Source organism: Triticum urartu, chromosome 3A, assembly GCF_056163025.1.
Source record: "Triticum urartu cultivar PI428250 chromosome 3A, HENAU_Tu73, whole genome shotgun sequence".
Lineage (NCBI taxonomy): Eukaryota > Viridiplantae > Streptophyta > Magnoliopsida > Poales > Poaceae > Triticum > Triticum urartu.
In genome coordinates this window covers 113,221,503-113,243,494 of record NC_141875.1, presented here as the reverse complement: position 1 = coordinate 113,243,494, position 21,992 = coordinate 113,221,503, and the positions used below count along the sequence as shown (strand labels likewise).

The 21,992-nt window shown below is 42.9% G+C and overlaps 1 protein-coding gene across 2 annotated transcripts; it reads left to right on the top strand.

Annotated features, from left to right (window-relative positions):
- Positions 1–13,455: 13,455 nt before the first annotated feature.
- Positions 13,456–21,243, top strand: LOC125543149 (MADS-box transcription factor 3-like). 2 transcript variants are annotated; one of them, XM_048706401.2, is made up of 10 exons: positions 13,456–13,638; positions 14,005–14,282; positions 18,713–18,794; positions 19,733–19,794; positions 19,896–19,995; positions 20,147–20,188; positions 20,291–20,332; positions 20,443–20,621; positions 20,759–20,811; positions 20,940–21,243. In XM_048706401.2, the coding sequence occupies exons 1-9, from the start codon at positions 13,624–13,626 to the stop codon at positions 20,775–20,777; spliced, it is 819 nt and encodes a 272-aa protein (XP_048562358.1). In that variant the 5' UTR covers positions 13,456–13,623; the 3' UTR covers positions 20,778–20,811; positions 20,940–21,243. The 2 variants fall into 2 exon arrangements, with proteins under 2 accessions (XP_048562358.1, XP_048562357.1); XM_048706400.2 differs by having other exon boundaries at positions 19,893–19,995.
- The last annotated feature ends 749 nt before the right edge of the window (positions 21,244–21,992 follow it).

Genomic DNA, 21,992 nt, shown 5'->3' with positions numbered 1-21,992 from the left:
AAAATTTGCGGCGGTGGAATTAGGTTTTTGGCTCCTGTTCTGATCGTTTGGGGGTACGTAGGTATATATAGGAGGAAGGAGTACGTCGGTGGAGCACCGAGGGGCCCACGAGGCAGGGGGCGCGTGAAAGCACAAGTGCTCCCTAGGTGGTTTTGATAATTGATGACAACATATCTCTTGTTGGACTAACATTTCGATCTAGCATGTTTCAGATAAGTTCAACAATGGAGTGGCATGGACTAAAGGTTGTGGGAACTCCATCAAGATGCGGAGGACAAAGGATTGGCTAAAGCTTCAAGCTCAAGACTCTTCATTTTATATTTTAGTGATCCAAGATCACATTGAGTCTTTAGGAAAAGCCAATACTATCAAGGAGGGATGAGGTGTTGCTTAATGAGCCTCTTGCTTCATGTGCTTAGTGATATGCTCCAAAACCCTCAACTACTTTCCCATATCCACATATGACCTAAACCCTAAGCCAAACTCGGTCCTACCGATTCTTCCTATCCGGCGCCACCGAGTCTCACTTGTCATTAGCCACTTCCAAACCCTAATCAGTTCGGTCTCACCGAGATGGGCTTGCAAACTCTCTGTTACCCATTGCAATATTCTCGGTCCCACCGAGATATGCAATCGGTCCCACCGAGTTTGCTTGACCAAATCTCAGTTTCACTTATTACCCAAATCGGTCCCACCGAGTTTGAGTAATCGGTCAAACCGAGTTTTGGATTTACCCTAACCCTAGCACATCGGTCCCACCGAGTTGATCCAGTCGGTCCCACCGAAATCACTAACGGTCACTAGGTTTACATTTTTGGTCCGACCGAGTTTATTGATTCGGTCCCACCGAGATTGGAAAACTGTGTAACGGTTGGATTTTGTGTGGAGGCTATATATACCCCTCCACCTCCTTCTCATTCGATGAGAGAGCTATCAGAACGCACACACCATTCCAACTCATATGTTCTGAGAGAGAACCACCTACTCATGTGTTGAGACCAAGACATTCCATTCCTACCATATGAATCTTGATCTCTAGCCTTCCCAAGTTGCTTTCCACTCAAACCTTCTTTCCACCAAATCCAAATCCTATGAGAGAGAGTTGAGTGTTGGGGAGACTATCATTTGAAGCACAAGAGCAAGGAGTTCATTACCTACACACCATTTGTTACTTCTTGGAGAGTGGTGTCTCCTAGATTGGCTAGGTGTCACTTGGGAGCCTCCGACAAGATTGTGGAGTTGAACCAAGGAGTTTGTAAGGGCAAGGAGATCGCCTACTTCGTGAAGATCTACCGCTAGTGAGGCAAGTCCTGTGTGGGCGTTGGCCATGGTGGGATAGACAAGGTTGCTTCTTCGTGGACCCTTTGTGGGTGGTTGCTTCTTCGTGGACCCTTCGTGGGTGGAGCCCTGTGTGGACTCGCGCAACCGTTACCCTTGGGTGGAGCCCTGTGTGGACTCGCGCAACCGTTACCCTTCGTGGGTTGAAGTCTCCATCAACGTGGATGTAGGATAGCACCACCTATCCAAACCACGGGAAAAACATCCGTGTCTCCAATTGCGTTTGAATTCTCCAAACCCTTCTCTTTACATTCTTGCAAGTTGCATGCTTTACATTCCGCTGCTCATATACTCTTTGCATGCTTGCTTGATATGTATTGTGTGTGTTGAAATTGTGCCTAAACTCCACTTAAACCGAAAAAGCTTAAAAATTGCAACTTTAGCACTAAGTGTCTAATCACCCCCCTCTAGACACATCTACTTCTAGATCCCACAAGTGGTATCAGAGATTTGGTCTCCATTGCCTTGGTTTAATCACCATTGGAGGAAGATGGACGTGTCTACATTAGGGAGTCTTAGACATAGAGTGCCTATTCTTGAGGGAGAGTATTTTCATGAGTGGAAAAATGAGATGCTTGTTATGTTCAATCAATATCATTTGAACAAGTATATTGCTAGCCCTTGTGCACCCCATATTGATCCCTTGCATCCTACCCTAGATGAAGATATTGACATGATTCGCAATCTTAGAACTATTGAGCTCATCATTAGAGGATTGCCCAAAAATTTGATTGCTAGTTTGCCTACTCACAATTGTGCCTATACCATGTGGAAATTTCTTGAGGAACGATTTCCCGATTATTCCTTGAAAACTTTGGATGAAATTCTCCATAAATCTCTTACTTGAGTAAGATGAACTCTAGTGATCCTAGTTTTGGTAAATGTCTTTTTGAACTTGCCAATCTTAAGCATGCTAAAGGAGATGTTGGAATCATTAATGATATCATATTCAAAGCCATAAGAATTCATAAAAGTAACCACTTTGATCATTTATCTAATGAATTACCCTCTCTAGGAAATGATGAGTCACAAGATCATGATGAACATGAATATTATGATGATGATGATAGTGACTTCAATCTTGATGATGCAATGAGACATTTTGGTCTTATGGCAAATCTTCGGGGATATGAATCAGGAGGAAAGGAATGGGTTCTTGATAGTGGATGCACTGATCATATGACCGGAGATGAAGAGATGTTTCGTGAGCTTGCTGAAAACAACGGCCCTCGAAAATATGTCACCTTTGGTGATAATTCAAAGGGTAAAGTGGTTGGCCTTGGTAAGGTGGCCATCTCACATGATAGTTCCATTCAAAATGTCATGCTCGTTGAATCTCTTGGCTACAACCTACTTTCAGTATCTAGACTTGCGGATTTCGGTTTGAATGTCCTATTTACTGAGGTAGATTGCCAACTATTTCGTCGAGACAATCATAAAATGGTCTTTACGGGTATGCGTAGAGGTGATCTTTACATTGTCGATTTCTCTAAAAAGGCACAACCTAAAACTTGCTTTGTTGCTAAATCCTCAAAAGGTTGGTTGTGGCATAGACGACTAGGTCATGTTGGGATGAGAAACCTTGACAAGCTTATTAAAGGAAATCATATCCTTGGAGTTAACGATGTCATATTTGATAAGGATAGACTTTGCAGTGCTTGTCAAGCAGGTAAACAGGTTGGAGGAAGACATCCCGTGAAGAACATCATGACCACAAGGAGGCCACTCGAGCTACTTCACATGGATCTTTTTGGTCCCAACGCCTACAAGAGTCTCGGTGGAAATTCTTTTGGTCTAGTTATAGTTGATGACTTTTCAAGGTTTACGTGGGTATTCTTTCTTAATGACAAGTCGCAGGTCCAGAAGATCTTCAGAAACTTCGCCTAGGAAAGCCCAAAATCAGTTCGATGTGAAGATCAAGAAGGTTCGGAGTGACAACGGAACGGAGTTCAAGAACGCAAATGTGGACACCTTTCTTGACGAAGAAGGGATTTCACACGAGTTCTCGGCTACGTACACACCTCAACAAAATGGAGTTGTTGAGAGGAAGAACCGGACGCTCATCGAAATGGCAAGAACGATGCTTGATGAATACAAGACGCCAAAGCACTTTTGGGCAGAAGCGGTTGAGACAGCTTGTCACGCAACAAATCGCTTATATCTTCACAAGCTACTCGGCAAGACGGCATACGAGCTCCTCACCGGTAACAAGCCTCAAGTTGGATACTTTCGAGTATTCGGCTCAAAGTGCTACATTCTTGATAAGCATCGTCGTTCAAAGTTTGCTCCTAAATCTCATGAAGGTTTTCTACTTGGTTATGGATCAAATTCTCACACTTACCGTGTCTACAACAATTTCACCCGAAAGGTTGAAGAGACGGTAGATGTGAAGTTTGATGAATCTAATGGCTCGCAAGTAGAGCAATTGCCAATTGATGTAGGAGACAAAGACCCTTCAGAAGCAATTCAAGACTTGTCCATTGGCAAAATTCGTCCAACGGAGGTGAAGGAGAGTACTTCATCTGTCCAAGTGGAAGCTTCTACTTCACGACAAGGTGAACCAAGAATCGACACGGAAGCATCCACAAGTGGGACACATCAAGATGAAGAAAACGAGGAAATACGTCAAGACGAACATCAACAACCTCCTTCTCCACCACGACAAGAGAACGACGACGTCAACAATGAAGAAGGCCAAGAAGAAGAACAAGATGAAGAAGATGCTCAACGAAGACCCAAGCAAAAGCTCTCACGAGTTCGAGCAAGAATTGCCAAAGATCATCCCGTCGAGCAAATCCTAAATGATATACAAACCGGGAGAATCACTCGCTCAAAAACTCGTTTAGCTAACTTTTGTGAAAACTATTCATTCATCTCTAGCATTGAACCTATGAAGGTTGAAGAAGCATTGGAAGATCCAGATTGGATAAACGCTATGCATGAAGAGCTACATAATTTTGAGAGAAACCAAGTTTGGACATTGGTTGAGAAGCCCGACAACAACCACAACATCATTGGTACCAAATGGGTGTTTCGTAACAAGCAAGATGAAGATGGACAAGTGGTTCGCAACAAAGCACGTCTCGTCGCCCAAGGTTACACACAAGTCGAAGGTATGGACTATGGTGAGACATATGCTCCCGTTGCTAGACTTGAGTCCATTCGCATCTTACTTGCCTATGCTAATCACCATAATATCACCTTGTACCAAATGGACATTAAGAGTGCTTTTCTAAATGGTGAAATAGAGGAGGAAGTTTATGTCAAACAACCTCCCGGCTTTATCAATCCTAAGAAACCAAATCATGTTTACAAACTTCACAAAGCTCTTTATGGTCTTAAACAAGCTCCTAGAGCATGGTATAAATGCTTGACCAAGTTCCTTACTACAAGTGGTTTTGAAATTGGTAAAATTGATTCTACTCTTTTTACTAAAAGGGTTAATGGAGAACTATTCGTATGCCAAATTTATGTTGATGATATCATATTTGGTTCAACTAACCCTCTCTTTAGTGAAAAGTTTGGAAAGCTAATGTCAGAGAAATTTGAGATGTCTATGATGAGTGAACTCAAATTCTTTCTCGGGTTGCAAATCAAGCAAACTAAGGAAGGTACATTTGTCTCTCAAACAAAGTACACCAAGGACTTATTCAAGAAGTTTAATATGCAAGAATGCAAAGGTATGTCTACACCCATGCCTACTAGTGGACATAATGATTTGACCAAAGATGGTGAACCGGTTGATCAAAAGGTTTATCGCTCTATGATTGGTTCATTGTTATACCTATGTGCTTCACGTCCCGATATTATGCTAAGTGTGTGCATGTGTGCACGATATCAAGCTGCTCCTAAAGATTGTCATCTTAAGGCTGTGAAAAGGATAGTGAGATACTTAATCCATACACCAAATTTTGGCATTTGGTATCCTAAGAGGTCTTCTTTCGATCTTGTTGGCTATTCCGACTCGGATTATGCTGGAGACAAGGTTGATAGAAAGTACACTTCGGGTACTTGTCAATTTCTTGGTAGATCTCTTGTGTCTTGGTCTTCCAAGAAACAAAACTCGGTATCCTTATCCACCGCCGAAGCGGAATACATTGCCGCTGGTTCATGTTGTGCTCAATTACTTTGGATGACCCAAACTCTTAAAGATTATGGGATTTATGTGAAACATGTTCCACTGCTTTGTGACAATGAAAATGCTATCAAAATTGGTCATAATCCTGTACAACATTCTCGAACTAAGCATATTGAAGTTCGTCATCATTTCATTCGAGATCATGTTGCTAAGGGTGACATCAATCTTAAGCATGTTCGCACCGATAAGCAATTAGCGGATATATTCACTAAACCGCTTGATGAGAAAGTGTTTTGCAGGTTGAGAGGAGAATTGAACATCATTGATGCTTCGAACTTGGAGTAGAAACTCCATTGGATACATGCAAGACATGAGCTTATGACTAATCCATGATGTATCTCTTATGATAACTATCTTATGTCTTGGATATATTTGCACCTTGCATGTTGTCTAACCCATGTAGGTGCTTGGTTGAATCTAATTCCATGAGATTGCGACTCACTCATATCTTGAGCAATCTCTACATCACCAAGACTCTACACAATAGTGGTTGAAGACAAGGAAGCACAAAACCACTCAAACATATCCTTTGACAAATTCTATGTTAAGCTTCAATATTGTCATTTTTGGATACACAAGTGCTCTTCCTTGCAAGAACTAACCCATGTAGGTAGATGAACTCAAACTCCAAGTGGTTCTCCCAACTCTTGATGAACTACATCAACCTTGAGCACCCACGCAAGTTCAACTACATGAGCAAGAACCACATCACCACCCAAGGTATGTCATTCCATCTTAGAGAAGCTTTACTCCAAGACATGAGTCAAAGCAACTCAACAAGATGTGAATACATCAAGATGCTTAAACGAAAAATGGTAACCCCATTTTGAGCTTAAACGATGAGTATGACCTATGATCAAGTTTTCTCACTTGACTCCTAAGTCAATATACTCTAACATAGGTGACTATGTCACCGCCCAATTCTAGATGAAGTTCTCTTGTGTTCTTTTCTGAGTTATTGCATTTGTCCCTTGCATATTTGTTTCCTTCTCTTTCAAAAAAAAACTTCATCTAGAAATTTTCACTCTTTTCTCTTTGATTTTTATTCTGCATATTTCTGCATCAAATTCCTTGCAAATCCTTCAGGTAATTCATTGCAAATCTTTGTGAGATCCTACATGTCTAGTGAGATGAGGTGACAAGTGTTTTTCTCTGTGTAAACTCGGTTTCACCGACTTGCAATTTTCGATCCAACCGAATCTTTTCGGTACCACCAAAATATGCCACTCGGTGCCACCGACTTTGCAATCAGAAAAACAGTTTGCCACTTGTTCTACATTTCTTCTGATCCAGCTCCACTCAATGAATCTTGTCCTCTACAAGCATCACAATTTTATCCTCTGCCTTGTGCTGAATCTCAAGGACCAAACCTATTCGACGGATTCCAGGAGAAACCTTCTTGGAAATTGATGTCAAAGGGGGAGAGAGAGATCACATCAAAGCTTGTAGGAGAGAGAGATCATATCAAGGGAGAGAAACAGTCTCAAGGACCAAACCTACAAGAGAGAAAGTATTAAGGGGGAGAGAGACCTCAAGGGGGAGAGAAAGTCTCAAGGATCCCAGATGTTGTTAAGGGGGAGAGAGAGATTTCCAGGGAGAGAAAATACTCAAGGATCCCAGATGCTTGTTGTTCAAGAGGAGAGATGCCACATGTCTTTTTTGGGGGAAAGACATGTTCATGTGAACTCACTTGAATTAAGTTCTGTTCATATCTTTCAGCTCTGATTTTTTGTTTCCTATCTTCTCCCAATATCCCATGTAAGATTCAGGGGGAGCAAGACACCTAAGGAAAAGAAATCAGTCAAATTCATTGCATATCTTTATTCTTGGGGACATGTTGAATTCTATGTGGTACCTTGTACTCACTCTCTACATGTCATCCCAGTCTTGGTATTCTTGTGGTTTCCTTTGTTTGCTCTGGCTAGTGGATATACCTGTGTTATCTAACCTTGTTTGTGCAGGTTCATTCCATCCTAAGCCAACTCAAGACCACAAGGTAAGTATATGCATCAAAATCATGAGTATGAGGAGTTCTTGCTTATGTACATACTGTTTGCAAGAAGGACTCATGAGCATGAAGGTATTTTCCTTGATAATCTTTTGCTCTGATGCATATGGCCAAGATGCATGTAACACTTTGCCTACTCTGTCATGATTATGCTCTAACATGTCTCTATATTTTATATTTACATGAGTACATACATGTAGGGGGAGCCTAGGCTTGTTACATGTTCTTCCAAAGCTTTACTTGTTGTTCTTTATATCTTTATCTAAAACTTTGATGTATGTTGCCATCAATTACCAAAAAGGGGGAGATTGAAAGCACAAGTGCTCCCTAGGTGGTTTTGATAATTGATGACAACATATCTCTTGTTGGACTAACATTTCGATCTAGCATGTTTCAGATAAGTTCAACAATGGAGTGGCATGGACTAAAGGTTGTGGGAACTCCTTCAAGATGCTGAGGACAAAGGATTGGCTAAAGCTTCAAGCTCAAGACTCTTCATTTTATATTTTAGTGATCCAAGATCAATACTATCAAGGAGGGATGAGGTGTTGCTTAATGAGCCCCTTGCTTCATGTGCTTAGTGATATGCTCCAAAACCATCAACTACTTTCCCATATCCACATATGACCTAAACCCTAAGCCAAACTCGGTCCTACCGATTCTTCCTATCCGGCGCCACTGAGTCTCACTTGTCATTAGCCACTGCCAAACCCTAATCAGTTCGGTCTCACCGATGGGATCTCGGTCTCACCGAGATGGGCTTGCAAACTCTCTGTTACCCATTGCAATATTCTCGGTCCCACCGCGATATGCAATCGGTCCCACCGAGTTTGCTTGACCAAATCTCAGTTTCACTTATTACCCAAATCGGTCCCACCGAGTTTGAGTAATCGGTCAAACCGAGTTTTGGATTTACCCTAACCCTAGCACATCGGGCCCACCGAGTTGATCCAGTCGGTCCCACCGAAATCACTAACGGTCACTAGGTTTACATTTTCGGTACGACCGAGTTTATTGATTCGGTCCCACCGAGATTGGAAAACTGTGTAACGGTTGGATTTTGTGTGGAGGCTATATATACCCCTCCACCTCCTTCTCATTCGATGAGAGAGCTATCAGAACGCACACACCATTCCAACTCATATGTTCTGAGAGAGAACCGCCTACTCATGTGTTGAGACCAAGACATTCCATTCCTACCATATGAATCTTGATCTCTAGCCTTCCCAAGTTGCTTTCCACTCAAACCTTCTTTCCACCAAATCCAAATCCTATGAGAGAGAGTTGAGTGTTGGGGAGACTATCATTTGAAGCACAAGAGCAAGGAGTTCATTACCTACACATCATTTGTTACTTCTTGGAGAGTGGTGTCTCCTAGATTGGCTAGGTGTCACTTGGGAGCCTCCGACAAGATTGTGGAGTTAAACCAAGGAGTTTGTAAGGGCAAGGAGATCGCCTACTTCATGAAGATCTACCGCTAGTGAGGCAAGTCCTGTGTGGGCGTTGGCCATGGTGGGATAGATAAGGTTGCTTCTTCGTGGACCCTTTGTGGGTGGTTGCTTCTTCGTGGACCCTTCGTGGGTGGAGCCCTGTGTGGACTCGCGCAACCGTTACCCTTCGTGGGTTGACGTCTCCATCAACGTGGATGTAGGATAGCACCACCTATCCGAACCACGGGAAAAACATCTGTGTCTCCAATTGCGTTTGAATTCTCCAAACCCTTCTCTTTACATTCTTGCAGGTTGCATGCTTTACATTCCGCTGCTCATATACTCTTTGCATGCTTGCTTGATATGTATTGTGTGTGTTGAAATTGTGCCTAAACTCCACTTAAACCGAAAAAGCTTAAAAATTGCAACTTTAGCACTAAGTGTCTAATCACCACCCTCTAGACACATCTACTTCTAGATCCCATAGCGCGCCCTAGGGGGGGGCGCCCCCACCCTCGTGACCGCCTCTTTGAATCCTTGGAGTAGGGTCCAAGTCTCCTGGATCACGTTCGGTGAGAAAATTACGTTCCCGAAGGTTTTATTCCGTTTGGACTCCGTTTGATATTCTGTTTCTCCGAAACACTGAAATAGGCAAAAAACAACAATTCTGGGCTGGGCCTCCGGTTAATAGGTTAGTCCCAAAAATAATATGAAAGTGGAAAATAAAGCCCAATATAGTCCAAAACAGTAGAAAATATAGCATGGAGCAATCAAAAATTATAAATACGTTGGAGACGTATCACTGTCTAGCCGGCAGGACGCCTGGAAACCGAGCAGCCCGCCCACCTGCCACCGCCGCTACGCTTCCGTCCCTACCAGCCATGGCCACGGCAGAGGCGGACTCCCGCAGCCCACGCCGCTCCCGGCCCGCGCCGCCTGGGCCCAGATCTGGCCGCACGCCGACAGGGTCAATGCCGTCGGAGCTCACAGCGCCCCACCACGCCTCAGCCCCTTCACGCCGCCACCCGCAGCCCGCGTCTCCGCCGCCTACTACTTCTGCCGCGTCGCCGTGCCCCGAGGAAAGTGCTGCGCCGCCACCCGATCTTGGATCCCGCGACCATCATCCCGGGCGGGGGAAGGAGGAACACCCCACCGCCGCCCGCGCTGGCAGGGCTTAGCCTGCCAGCACGTCGGGGCGGCGGCGAGGGGAGGGAGCGCAAGGAGGAGGGCCGCGGGCCGGAGCTAGGGTTCCCCCTCCCCTCCCCCGGCGCTCGCGGGAGCGTCGTGGGAGGGGAGGGAGGGGAGGGGGGAGCCATCCAAATCACCGGCCAGTTATTTACAACGTCTCGGCCAATTGTTTACAACGTTTGGTGGCACTCGCAACCGGGGTTTCCAACTACCTATCATGCGGATTCTTCAACTATTATGCATGCCCACGCCTACCCAACACCAGGCTCCTATAATGAGAGGCAACATCCGGTGCCACTCGCAAGCAGAGTCTCCAACTATCAAAGCTATTCATAGGCGAGGAAAAAAACACGCAAGCAGGTTCTCCAACTAAGTCCATAATTGTAGCATCGACATTTTTTTTTGGAACAATCATTTTATTGGCTAGAAATGAAGCACCGAAAGGATACAATTAATCAGACTGAGCATGGAGGCCGCCTATGCATAGCTAGGAGTTGCACACATCCAACACCAACACATGCATACCACATGAAACATATGGTAAGCAATCCAAACAATTCAAAAAAAAACACCAACACACGCATAAAAAAATACATGGACAAATAACAAAGTCATATGGGACCAAATCTATGCGTACTTGAGGAAAGAAAAAAAAAACGTCGACAAATAGCCGTCACTTTTTATGCAGTTATCAATCAAGTCGCAGCAATCACATGCAACCTTTAAATGCTGCCTAATTAAGCATGCGTACAAGTTAACCCGAGAAACTTTGGATATGTTAGTTCGGTGGAACATACAGGTGAGCCCAAACCTATCTTTCATGGGCACCTGTTATCAATGTATAGCACGGATGTGTGCACAGGTCAACCACCTCATCTCCAATGCTTGATTGGACGTCCAGGTTTCTTGTCACCGTGGTCAATCAGATCTTTTCAGTCCTTCTGTCCAATGCCAAATGTAGAAGGACAACCTTTTCTGATTACACTTGTAAGTAAGCTGATCTGTTCCAATACTTGTTCCACATAGAATTGTTTTTCTTGTTCTTCTCTTGCTGTTCTAATTAAGCTGGAGATATTCTAATATGCTTTGAACTCCAAGGATTGAACTCCAGAAATTAATCGTGTATTAATCAACTAGACATAAATTAGGTGCCCTTGATTTGTTTTAATTATATTGATTTTAGTGCTTCATTGTCAAATACAGCAACGAAGGATCTAGTAGCATGAGACTGTGGCAAGAATGCTTGCAAAAACAAAATCACAGTCTGCTTTTTTGCTGAATACTAGTCCTTGGCCACTTGTCTAACTGCCTTCATGTACCCTTTCTCCTTATGCATACCCAGGAAAGGTAGCTCTACAGAAAAGTAGGCAGACAACAGCGCCAAAAGAAGCCATGCTTACAATTCCACAACTTCTCCAACAAAATGCATTCTTGCTTCATTAACTAAATCGGAAAAATGTTACCTTCTGAGAGTACTACTGTACCTTAGAAGCAAAGATCTTCACCAAACCTCACTACAATTTTGCGCACCATAGTACACACATAAGTATCACAAATTAAAGATGACATGCACATGCACAAACCACCCCGAGTTTCAACAAGTAGTAGAGGCCTAGATAGATCATCGATCGGCCGTTGGTCGCGGCGCAGGCGTGGCGCGCCCAGGGCATTTGTGGTGAATAAGACGCCGGTGCATTACAGTGTGGGCAGGAAGCATATGATCGATCCATCGATCACATTATGTGCGGAGATGGTGTTGGGCAGCAAGCAAACTAGCTAGGGCCCCATGCATGAGTGGGCAACTGAATGGAGCACTGAGTAAATAGGAGGTTGCTGGGTTATACATCCCTGCATCCTGTGTGACAAGCTGTAATGGAACAGTGCTTGTGCGGTGTCACATGGGGATAGGGCACGAACGCATTGACTTGTCTCCCTGTCTCTCCACACTGACGAGTAAAAAAATTGTTAGTCATGACACATTACCACACAAAGTAGAACAATTAATATGGTCTTCTTTTTGCGAGAAAATTTTGGACCAAAACTCGGCAAACAGGAGCATGGCCGAGTGTTATATCGAGCACTTGGCAAATAACGTCAGATTTGCAGGCATTGCCAAATGGAAAAAAAATCATGGAAATTTAAGTTGAAGCAAGGATAATAAATTTAGTTGGCGGAAAAAATGCACTGAGATGGATTGGCCATGCTCACCAACTAAACTGCCTCCCTCGACAAACATGATTTGCCATAAAAAAAGGTTTGATTTGCCATGTCTAAAAATCTCGCGTTCGTTGGATATTTGGGTCCTTTGAAAAGGGAAAAAAAGCAGTTTGCCGTCATATGACACTCAGTAAACTCGGCCGTACCATCACCCTGTCGTCCTGTGGTGGGTAGGGACACGTGGCATTGGCTTTGCCTTGTGTCACCGTTCGTCGACTGCCTTGCCCAGAGTTAGTGTTGTGCCTTGTCTTTGCTGATTGCCCTATCCATGGTTTGCCGAGTATGGCCGCCTCACCGAGTGCTTCCGTGAGCACTCAGTTTAGGCGATCCTTTGCCAAGTGCCCGATGGAAAGCACCCGGCAAATACCACGCACTCCATTGGCATAGTCACTGATTTCACTAGCTAGTGTACAAACTAAGTGCAAGCTGTTTTGTAGAAGAAATGAACAAATCACATCCATGAGTTTTCTCTCAAATCACATTTTTCCGAAAAGTTCTCTTAAATCGCATACATGGATATGTGAAAGGGAATTGTGGAAGCACCGAAACGCGATCGTGTTCGATGGGGCAACCCCCTCATCCACAATTGTAATTCGATCAATTGTGACCAAGGGTTACATGGAGAACGGCGGGCCTTCTGAAGGTCGATGTTGATGCCATTCTTGTGGCGCTAGTGATAGGTCTTGACGAGACAGGATATAATAGATGTTGCGCTGACAATGGATTTGGGGTTGTAACTGCCAACGTGAAGGGGCTCTTTACCCCCATCCCTTCTTGTATATATAGTACGCACACTCATGCGTCTTCGAGAAAAAAAAGCCTGTAACGGTTTTGGGGTCTTGGGAGGTATTCAAAAAATGTCTTACATTTTAAGACAGAGAGTAATAATTAACAAGTGTATACCTATAGAAATTAACAAGGCAAGGTACATAGATCCCCAATTTCATTTTTTTAGGGAGTCGTAGACCCCCAAGTTACAGAGTTACATATATGCTGATGTAAATAGTGTGGATATGGACAAGCTTAGAGGAGGGAAGGCAGGAATTAGTAAACCTAAAAAGGGTTATAAAGTGAAGTCAGAAGAAACAAACACCAAGGGCCATAAGAATTGGCCACATCGTCTCCTAACTGCATATCTTCCCCCCTCTTCCCTCCCTCCCCACCACCTCCCTTTAATACCTCTCCTCCTTCTCCTCGTCCTGCCTATCCCACACTACATTCCTCTTTTCCTCTCTGGATCTCTTCCTCCAGCCTGCTAGCTAGCTCACAGAGGCACGTTGAGAGATCCTCCTGCCGTAGCATCCATGATGAGCATGATGGTAATTTGCTTCTTCTTGGCCATGGTCTTGGGAAATAGCTTCCTTTATTATTCCTCTTGCACAATCTGTGTGCATGTATGTTGCGAGTAGAATCTGCCTGCACAGCGATGATTAGCTAGAAAGGCAGATACAGGGCCGAAGATCCCTCTGATCTTTGGAGATCACCACAAATTAAAAAGGAAGAGAAAAAAAATAATCGATGGATCGCATCGTTTGTTTCCTTTTGATGATGCACCAGCGGAAGAGCCTGCCCACGAATAAAGCTAGATAGGACGGATGCCATGGGCAGTTCTTGATTTGTTCGATATGTTTCCAGCTTTCCACACTAATTGTTCATCTTGGTTTTGCGGTTTGCCTTCTTCTCAGGCCGATTTGAGCTGCGGAGCTTCCGGTGTGACCGTGAATGACCATCAGCTGGCCGCTCCGGCTCCGGAGGACTCGGCGGCGGCGGGGAGCGAGAAGATGGGGAGGGGCCGGATCGAGATCAAGCGCATCGAGAACACCACCAACCGGCAGGTCACCTTCTGCAAGCGCCGCAACGGCCTCCTGAAGAAGGCGTACGAGCTCTCGGTGCTCTGCGACGCCGAGGTGGCCCTCATCGTCTTCTCCAGCCGCGGCCGCCTCTACGAGTACTCCAACAACAGGTACGGCTACGACCGCCAACTGTCATGTCCCCCTCAGCTCTCTCAATCAGGTTACAAGTTACATACACAAGTATGGATGGATGGATGTATGCATACATATGGCATATATTTATATAGCACCAAGAAAGGCATGCATATGCATAGCATAGCACGCACATACCTCAGATCCTACTACTACTGCCGTGTTGTTGGTTTCTTTTATTATTTCTCTTCTCAGTTTCTTGTCCAAATTGGAGCAAGTTTGCTCCTGGCTTTCTTGGGGCAAAGAGTCGGGAAGGTCAAATGGGAGCTGCATCTTTTGTTACTCCCTTCCGTTATTAACTGTCTTGTTTATTCTGGTGTTGCTGAGGGTGAGGGGGAAAGAAATTGCAGCAGTTTCTTTCTTTTGTGACTGAGGCAAGCATATTGCAGCTTGCTGTGGTGGTTCTTTGCTGCTTTCCTTTGTGCTCCTGTGAGGTGAGCTAGATGTGTAGATAGATCTAGGACAGTGCTTGCTCTGTGTGGTATGTGTGTGTACATGCCCTGAGCCTTTCTCTTTCTTGTGACTGTGCGAGTGAGGGAGAACATGGTGGTCCTGCCCTTTCCTTGCTCCATTTACCATGCATGTTTCCTTTCTCCAATCACTGCCTCTGCCTGTGTGTGTATGCTTGTGGGGAGGGGAAGGGAGGGCTGCTTTGGTGGTAGTAGCAGTAGATCTCCCACACCTCATGATCACAAAGATCACAGGGCATCCACCCTTGGGCTCCCTGCTTCTTCCTCTTTCCCTTTGGTACCTTTGCTTATGTGTGGAGAGAAGCAGATCTAGGTTTTTTTGCTCATCTTTTTTCTGTACTGGTTAGTAGTACATGGATGTGTCACTGTTAGTGTATGTGTGTTTGATGAGGTGATAAGGTAGAGAGCGATCAAGGAAGTGGTAAAGCACTTTTGTCTCTCTAATTTCAGTTTCTTTTGCATCATCTCCTGCTCTTTCCAAATCCCAACTAATGAGTTGCTAGGGTTAGGGCTTCGAACCATGTGGCTCTTTCTCTCCCCTCATCAGAGGGGTTGATTCCTGACACCACCACTGTACTTTCCCAGAGTGGACAATAAAGAAATAGCAGCGAAGAAGAAATTTTGCAGGAAAGTAGAAGGGTATATATATGTGTGTGGGTTTTTCATATTACTGAAAGGAGCTACACAAGAAAGACTACTCTAGATAGCTTTCCTTGTGTATGGCTCAAAATAGAAAATGCAATTTCCTAATGTTCACACATGCATCTTAATTAAATAAATTGACCAAATTAAAGCATCTTTGGCTGGTGTATACTTACGTGCTAAAATTTTATGATTATGTGTACACATATTTATTTCATATTATTTGAAAAAGGGTTTTTTACATTTGCTAAAGAACAAAGCACTGAATTTCAATTTCAATAAGCCCAATACAAGAAGGATGCCCAATGCTAATGCATGCATTCTTACTATTATTGAGCAGCAATGCAACCTTCTATTAGGAGTAGCTAACTTTGTAGCAGTACATGTAGCAAAGAGATGAAGCATGTACGAAATTCATGTTTATGTGCAAGAAAAATGGAAAATACGAAGCATGTATGGTATGCAGTAGCTAGATCGCGTGCAGGTTTTTATTAAAATTGGAAAATAATTCTAGTCATGTTTAGAAATTCAAAAATGAATTGAATATTTCCATGAATAATGTTAATATACATAATTAAGTATGTAAAGAAAACATAACAGCCGATTCCATATACAGTAGTGGTACTGTTGTTGCTGAACATATGGTAAGAAGAGACCCTCCTACCATAAAGTGACACGTGGCCATGCCAGGCACTGTCACACTGGCTGAGAAATAAACACTGAAAAACAAAGCCTGGCCTTTTTTGGTACCAAAGAAAAACGCTTGATTTGTTCTGTTGCTGGTGTGTGTGCCTGGTGCTTGGGTGCCAGCCAATGGCACAGGCAACAGTAGCACGTACAGTACGTCTGCTGCGCTGGGCATGCGGTGCGTATTGGGAGTGAGGAAAGCTGGCGACCTGGTCAGAATGGTTAAGGACCTGGGAGGAGTGGGTAAAAGCTTGCGTTGTGTTGCCACCCCTGTTTGGCCGTTGGGTAAAACGAGCGAACCTGCTGTGTTCCTGCCCAATCAATCATGTGAAATCATGTGCCCGAGCACACCTGTCACTGTGCGGATGGCCGCCCGATAGCGTCCTCGAGGATGCTAAGGTTCCATCTCTTTGGTGAGTGGAACATATGATCTGCATTTAACCAGGGCTGGCTGTCCCTTGTGAATGTGATGTGACGTTTATTTGGCTTATAACGATCTTAACTTGGGAGGTAGGGGTGAGATAACAATGTGCTTGTTGATATGGCTGTCAGTCTTGTTGTATGCAGAAATTGGTCTTTTGTTGAGTTTGCATAAAAAAAGGGGTTCAGAAATGTGGTGATAAGACATGAGCTAGCAGTCAAATCTCCAGTACCATCAGCCAAAAGATCTCTTCGAATATCTTATGGAAACTTTATGGGATATCGATGTCTGGTGTCTGTCCACTGATCACTACCTAGTTCTATTCTGTTTTAAAGCTAGTATAAATGGCTTTCCCTCGGTTTTCTATTTCTGCTGGGTTACTGCTGGAATTGTGTTTTCCTGTTAATTACTACTCGTAGCTATGTGGTGGAATTGTGCATTTCTGCCGGGTAATTAGTGGAATATTGTAGGCCTGTTCTTTACATACGATAGGCATCTGCTTGTAATGTAAGGACCATATGGTATGGACAACATTCCTATTTATAATTAAGCAAAGTGCTGAGAAGTTGACTGAACTGAAGTAGGGTCGTTGTTTGTCTGAATATTCATCATAACTTAACTATCTCTTTTCCTTATTACCATAAATTTTGTGGTCACATTTTGTCGAGAAAATGTTTTTTTTCACAAATAAAAAAATAGTACTTTTTTCTCAGAGTGTATATGTTCTTTTTTCTCAGAGTGTATATGTTCAAGAAGCTTAATTAGTCATGCACCTTCATTTTTTTTCTGAAGTCTCTAAAAATATAACAACTATACCTGTATGCACTGGAAAAATGTGTACAACAAATCAATATGTGACTTTTCTCTTTGGAAAGTCAAAACAATCTTGTACTTTCTCTGTACATAAATATAAAACGTTTTAACATACATGCAAAGTTGCAGAGGCCTGGGGACAACTACCCCCATTCGGAAATAGTGAGGAAGAGAAAACATGATTTCCTTATAGATTGGCCAGAATTATTAGAGTGAGCTGGCAAATTAAGTCATTTGCATACTGAAATGTTTCATAAAATCAGACAGGCTACTTTCTCAGCGTTTCAAATTTAGGCAATATATCTGCATCCACTTGCATCCTAAGATAAACTCTTAATAATGTAGAGCTTCTTGTTTGATGCATTGTTTATGATAATATATATAAGTACTGACTTTTTATAGCCATATTGTACTTTGTTATCAAGTTATATCTACCTTTACCAGCCCATATATGTCTTTTGTGATATCTTTAATTTTCTTTAAGGGGACCCTGGGGAACAATTGACATATAAACAAATTTTGATTTACATATCAGAATGAAATGATCACATTTCCAGTTTTGAAATTACATTCATAGACAGGAAAAAAGAACATGTTAATTTCTAATTTTAATTACTCACTAATGATTTCTGTACAACCGATAGGTATATATAGATGGATATATCATGCTGGGACATCATATAATTGGATGTGTACATGCCCAACCTACCCACCTAAAACATTACAGTAGTACACTTTCTTAACTGTGCTGTACCAGAGAGCTAGGATAATGCGTACGGACGCATGAGAGAACACACATCGATCACCTCTGAAGCTTGTAACTTCGTATGGGCGATGACAGGCAAAAGCTCGTTGGAAAGGGGAACTACTGTTGGAGCTAGACAGGGGTAGCTCTTGATTCATAGGCCGGAGACACTTGTGATAACACAAGCTTCGGACCAATGTGCCACAGTATGAACTGTAGAGCAGAATACAGTGGCACTGTAGCACATCCTGCCTGTTGGTGTTGTGAACTGTTCATTTCGAACAATCTTGGGAAACTAGTTTGACTGCATAGCTACTTCCTTCAGGAAGAGGTTCTTCCTTGGTATACCATTTAGGCCTACTTTTGAACCTATCCCATTCATTAGTTTTTTAATAACATTCATTAGTTGTGTAAGTACATGCATTAATAGCGAAATTGCTCATTTTACATTCTGGGTGATGGTTGTATAACTTTAGATTACCATATAGCAGTATTGCTTTTAGGAAACAGGTGATGCCGTAGCTGCCTTGCGCACATGAGATTATGCTACTGCTAATTTTCTATAATTTGCTCTAGAGTGTGGATATATATATATGCGTGCTAATTCCGATCATGAACGGTTACTTGCAGTGTGAAAGCTACCATTGAGAGGTACAAAAAGGCCAATAGTGACACATCCAACTCTGGCACGGTTGCAGAAGTCAATGCCCAGGTAACATTATGTCATTCTTTCACTCTACAGCAATTGCTTGAATTGACACCAAAGATGTGATCTGTATAGTCAACATCACAAGTACTCCATGTAGTGTCTTTCAATTCATGTGCTTATCAATATTCCATGTTACTGTTCAGCAAAGGCAAACTTTGATTTCTCTGAGCAAAATCTTGTGACAAGATATCCTCAGCAGACTAGAGAGTAGTATATGGGCTATTGCACAACAACGGTTATTGCAGTGAAGCAGTCACAACTCCCAGAGGATCCTCTGTTTGGTCCAACGGATCATATGCATCATATTGTCCATTGGACTGATATCATAATTTGATGCTAGAAATGCACATGCAATGGATAAGTCTTCAACAAAGCGAAGATAATTTGTTGAATCAAAACAAAAAAAAAAAACTCTGAAGTACATGCAACTCTAGCTCTCTCTGTCTGAAGTTCTGGAAGCAGGATCAATCACAAGGTTTTTTTTTTAATCCACATGAAATATTGATAAACATAACTTCAGTGAAGTGAAGTAACCGAACTATCATCTGATTTTATGCATTTAACTGATTAACGCTCATTCTCTCTTTAGCTTAATTAGTCTGCAATGGCGATTCTCTGCATATATATATAGCTGCTGGCTACAGGGGCTAATTATTGCTTCATTTGAAAAACTTGCCAATAATATAATTTTAGACATGAAAAAAAATCTGAGAAATCACATTCCACATGATTATCTTTTGGGAAAGGTATATGTCAGCATACAAAATAAAATAGGAAAAATGAAATGTGCTTAGCTAACCCCTGTATGCAACTGATCAGTTTCCAGTAACGATGTAAATTTGTTTTGAACTAGCTTCTTGATTTGCATACGGAGACTAGTTATTTCTATCAGTAATATAGTTGGTTACTGATGAATGCTCCCCCGTATTGCACACTTGCAGTACTACCAGCAGGAGTCCTCCAAGCTGCGCCAGCAGATCAGTAGCTTACAAAACTCAAACAGGTGAACATCTGCCAAATCATATGTTGTGTATATAGTACGAGAATTTGCTGTAAAGTTAAATATGTGTGCTGCCAGTCTAACTTGTCTCAAATATCCAGTAGGTCGCTGGTGAGGGACTCTGTCAGCACCATGACCCTGAGGGATCTTAAGCAGCTAGAAGGCAGGCTGGAGAAAGGCATAGCCAAGATAAGAGCTAGAAAGGTATGATGCAGGCATGCAGCTACAGTGTATGAATGTATGTTGGATGTGTTTAATATCATATATACTTACTGAATGCTAATGGACTACGTACTGCTCATATATATTTTTTCCTTCGATTAGTTCCTCACCTATGAACAATGCCTTGATGCAGAATGAGCTGATGTATGCTGAAGTTGAGTATATGCAGAAGAGGGTAAGTACAACATATATAGCAGTGCATTCCTCTAATGACAGTAATTCTCTTTATGTTTTCGACAAAGGATTTTACATCCAGCAACATTTTCTATAATTGTAGGAAATGGAGCTACAGAATGATAACATTTACCTGAGGAGCAAGGTAAATCAGAAATAGCTAGCTGGTTGATCGACCTGAAGAACAGACTATAATTGCCAACATATAATATTTACCATAATATTTCTGCGGTGTGAATCTGTGATTTTCTGCAGGTGTCTGAGAATGAGAGGGGTCAGCAGCCGGTGAACATGATGGCGTCAGGGTCGGCGAGCAGCGAATACGATCACATGGTCTCACTGTATGATTCCAGAAACTTCCTGCAGGCGAACATCATGCAGCAGCAGCAGCAGCATTACTCCCAACAGCTGCAGCCAACTGCCCTTCAGCTCGGGTAAGCAGCTTTCCCAATTATTTCTCTAATTGCATCTATGCTCATGTATAATTTCAGTGTGAAGATAATATACTGTCTTTTCCGTACTCAATTATGCATAGTGTTAATTCGCTCTTGCTACCTTTTTTCCTCTGCAGCCAGCAGTACTTCAACTAGTTTTGCCCCGGACACTGCAGTACACACACGCTAGGTATACATCGTTCTTCTTCTCTCTACATATGGAGAGAAATGCATTTATGTATTTTGGTTACGTGATGTTAATTTTCCTAATTAAGCGGGTACCTCAATTAAGCATGCGTACGTGTTTCTACCTCGCAGATGAAATCTGAAGATGTCCGTGGGTGCATGCAGCTGTCACCGTGCAGGTGTGCCTGGAATGTCGTTGCTCGATCTACGAATAACAGTAGTAACCAGAATTTGTGGATCAGGTGCATGTGGTACTTGTAATGTATATCTATATTTGTTCATCGGCAACTAGGTGCTGGTTAGTCGATCGACCACCACACAAGTGGTCGAGTTCGGCGCGCGCCATCGTGTTGCATATCTTCCCCTGTATTAAATTAATAATTACCGGCGTTTTGAATTTGTGTACCAAAACTGAATGGAACAAGGTGTTAACCAAGGGGCGTGGCTAACTAGAAATGTATGCACACTACAAGGAGTGTTTTGATCTCACATGTAGGAGTTGGACCCTGATAAGTGGCACACATGTGACACGAACACATGGCAACCCCGAATATTTTTATGGCAAGTTAGTGATGCGAGGATGGCAACTTCTTTTTGGATGGTAAGTTTCAATTTTCTTTTTTTTTTTTGGAGGAGAGGGGGGGGGGTTATTTTTTTCTTTTCGGATGCCAACTTTAGTTGTAAAAAACGTCAGGACCGAAGTGCTTTGTGTCACACGTGTGCTATTTATCATTTGTGTTAGATAATAATGAGAATAAACGAGACACGAGAGACACGGATTTTTACGTGGAAACCTTTGCGGGAGAAAACCACGGACGCACGAAGGCGCAATCACTATGATGGAGGAGTATTACAAGCACGAGACGACATGCCGTCTGAGGTGCGACTACATGGGGTATATAAGAGGGCAATACATGAGAGTCCTTGAAGGACAAGTAAACGCGTTGTACTCGTACGCGTCGGTACCGACGCAAAAGGCCCACACCGTATGTACTACGTCTAGTCCAATACGGTAGAATTTGGATCACAATTTAACAATCTCCACCTTGAGCCAAATTCCCTCCAGTAGTCGAAGAAAGTAGATAACTCCATCCAAATCAGCATAAACACCTTGTGCGTCAAAGTCCATAGAACTAGTGAGAAATACCAACTAAGCCTGAGCAAAACTCAAACTTATTGGTAGGA

Bases quoted from the DNA above. Each gene is read 5' to 3' on its own strand.
- LOC125543149 (XM_048706400.2), top strand. The intron at 18,795-19,732 runs GTAACATTATGT...GCACACTTGCAG, and splicing joins TTGCAGAAGTCAATGCCCAG to TACTACCAGCAGGAGTCCTC. The intron at 20,333-20,442 runs GTAAATCAGAAA...GATTTTCTGCAG, and splicing joins ACATTTACCTGAGGAGCAAG to GTGTCTGAGAATGAGAGGGG.